General features: G+C 34.0%; 1 protein-coding gene across 1 annotated transcript; it reads left to right on the top strand.

Annotated features, from left to right (window-relative positions):
* Nucleotides 1–370: 370 nt before the first annotated feature.
* LOC112037276 (borneol dehydrogenase, mitochondrial-like) lies at nucleotides 371–1,398 on the top strand. Its single transcript, XM_024070090.2, has 2 exons — nucleotides 371–408; nucleotides 627–1,398. The coding sequence occupies exons 1-2, from the start codon at nucleotides 371–373 to the stop codon at nucleotides 1,396–1,398; spliced, it is 810 nt and encodes a 269-aa protein (XP_023925858.2).
* Nucleotides 1,399–1,892: the final 494 nt, after the last annotated feature.

Below are 1,892 nucleotides of genomic sequence, written 5' to 3'. Positions count from 1 at the left end.
TAGTCCTAATCTAGGGCTAGTGCCATACCATTTTCTCCACCACTCTTAATTTTACGTCAGAGTTGTGACAAATATATATATATATATATATATCCAGTAGAATTCCTCAATAGATAATGATGCAAACCTTGATACAATTAGTCAAATAAATGGCCCAAATTAGTCTAACCTAATCTGAACCAATTCTTGTGGGAAGCAATGCTATTTGTAGTAAGCAAACAGTGCAATTATGTCACACTTGGGAATGCAGGGGGTGACACATTGCCTCTATATAAGTTAGTTACGTTAAAGGAGAGATCACAAAGCAATTTTGTGATAATCTTTGGGTTTCATTTTCATTTTTCGAACACATACTCTAACTTCATCGACCATGGGAAGTTTCTCAGTACTCCCATCTGAAGCAAGAAGGTATGAAACAATTTTAGCTCTCTTGCCTCTATATGTCTCATTAGTTAAAGGACAATATTTTAAGAAAATTATCTTCTCTCCGAGTAAATAATTTTTTTTTTATATGTAATGTTAGGAATAATACATTTTTTGCTACATAACCTTTATATGAGTAATATCCTCTCTCCAAATTGCTGACCAATAAAAGTGAAAAATAATATCATGTAAAAATGTGATAGGCTAGAAGGAAAAGTGGCACTAATTACTGGTGCGGCTAGCGGCATTGGTGCGTCCATTGCAAGACTATTCTCAAAACATGGAGCTAAAGTTGTAATCGCAGACGTGCAAGATGAATTGGGTCACTCTATATGCAAAGAACTAAATCCTCAATCAACAACCTTTGTCCATTGTGATGTCACCAAGGAAACTGACGTCAAAAATGCTGTTAACCATGCCGTTTCCATGTATGGTAAGCTAGACATTATGTACAACAATGCTGGTATAGTTGGGGAAGCCAAATTCAACATCCTTGAGAACACCAAGGCTAATTTTGAGCAAGTGGTTAAAGTCAACCTGGTAGGTGCTTTCCTTGGCACCAAGCATGCAGCCCGAGTGATGATCACGACTCGCAAAGGCAGTATAATCAATACTGCAAGCGCATCCTCAACCATTGCAGGCGGTGCAACGCATGCCTACACAAACTCAAAACATGCTGTGCATGGATTAACGAAAAATGCAGCAGTGGAGCTCAGACATTTTGGCATTCGTGTGAATTGTGTGTCACCCTATATAGTTGCTACACCTTTGGCAATGAAATTTTTTAAGATGGATGATGATGAAGCTTCCCATGTTTATTCAAACCTCAAGGGTGAGGTTCTCAAGCCGGAGGATGTTGCTGAGACTGCTCGCTTTCTTGCAAGTGATGACTCAAAATATGTGAGTGGACATAATCTTCTCATAGACGGAGGCTTCAGTATTCACAATGCAGGCTTTTGTATTTTTCCACAATAAAGAATAAAATGGGAATTCTAAATGCATAAAGAATTTTACCGAAAATTAATGTTTGTGAGGGTACGTGAAATTTTTCATGTATTGTTTCGTGCTTGTAGAAAGACTCTAAATAAAACTAGCTTCTTTACACACACTATGCGAGGGTTTTTATTTATTTATTTATTTATTTATTATTATTATTATATATATAATATAAAATATTATTGGTGTTTTCTTATGAAAAAAATTTAGTTACAAAATTGGTTTAACTTTAGGTTACAACCTTACTCAATATTTTTTTATTGGAAGTAAATTTTGACAAATTCACCATTGGATTACACCTTCTTCTTATATCTTCTATGCTTGCAAAATTTCTAGAAAATTAAAGAATAATAGTTATATCATCAATAAATTGTTTAAATAGCAAGTTTTTGTAGTTTAAAATTATACACAAAATATAAATTTATAGATCATTAGTAAATAATATTTGATTGACATAAAATTTGACATGTGTA

This window comes from Quercus suber, unplaced genomic scaffold (genome assembly GCF_002906115.3).
Source record: "Quercus suber isolate HL8 unplaced genomic scaffold, Cork oak 2.0 scaffold_750, whole genome shotgun sequence".
In the NCBI taxonomy this organism is placed as follows: domain Eukaryota; kingdom Viridiplantae; phylum Streptophyta; class Magnoliopsida; order Fagales; family Fagaceae; genus Quercus; species Quercus suber.
The sequence above is the reverse complement of the archived record's forward strand: the minus strand, read 5'-3'. Positions and strand labels throughout refer to the sequence as shown.

Bases quoted from the DNA above. Each gene is read 5' to 3' on its own strand.
- LOC112037276 (XM_024070090.2), top strand. From the start codon at position 371: ATGGGAAGTTTCTCAGTACTCCCATCTGAAGCAAGAAG. The intron at 409-626 runs GTATGAAACAAT...AAAATGTGATAG, and splicing joins CTCCCATCTGAAGCAAGAAG to GCTAGAAGGAAAAGTGGCAC.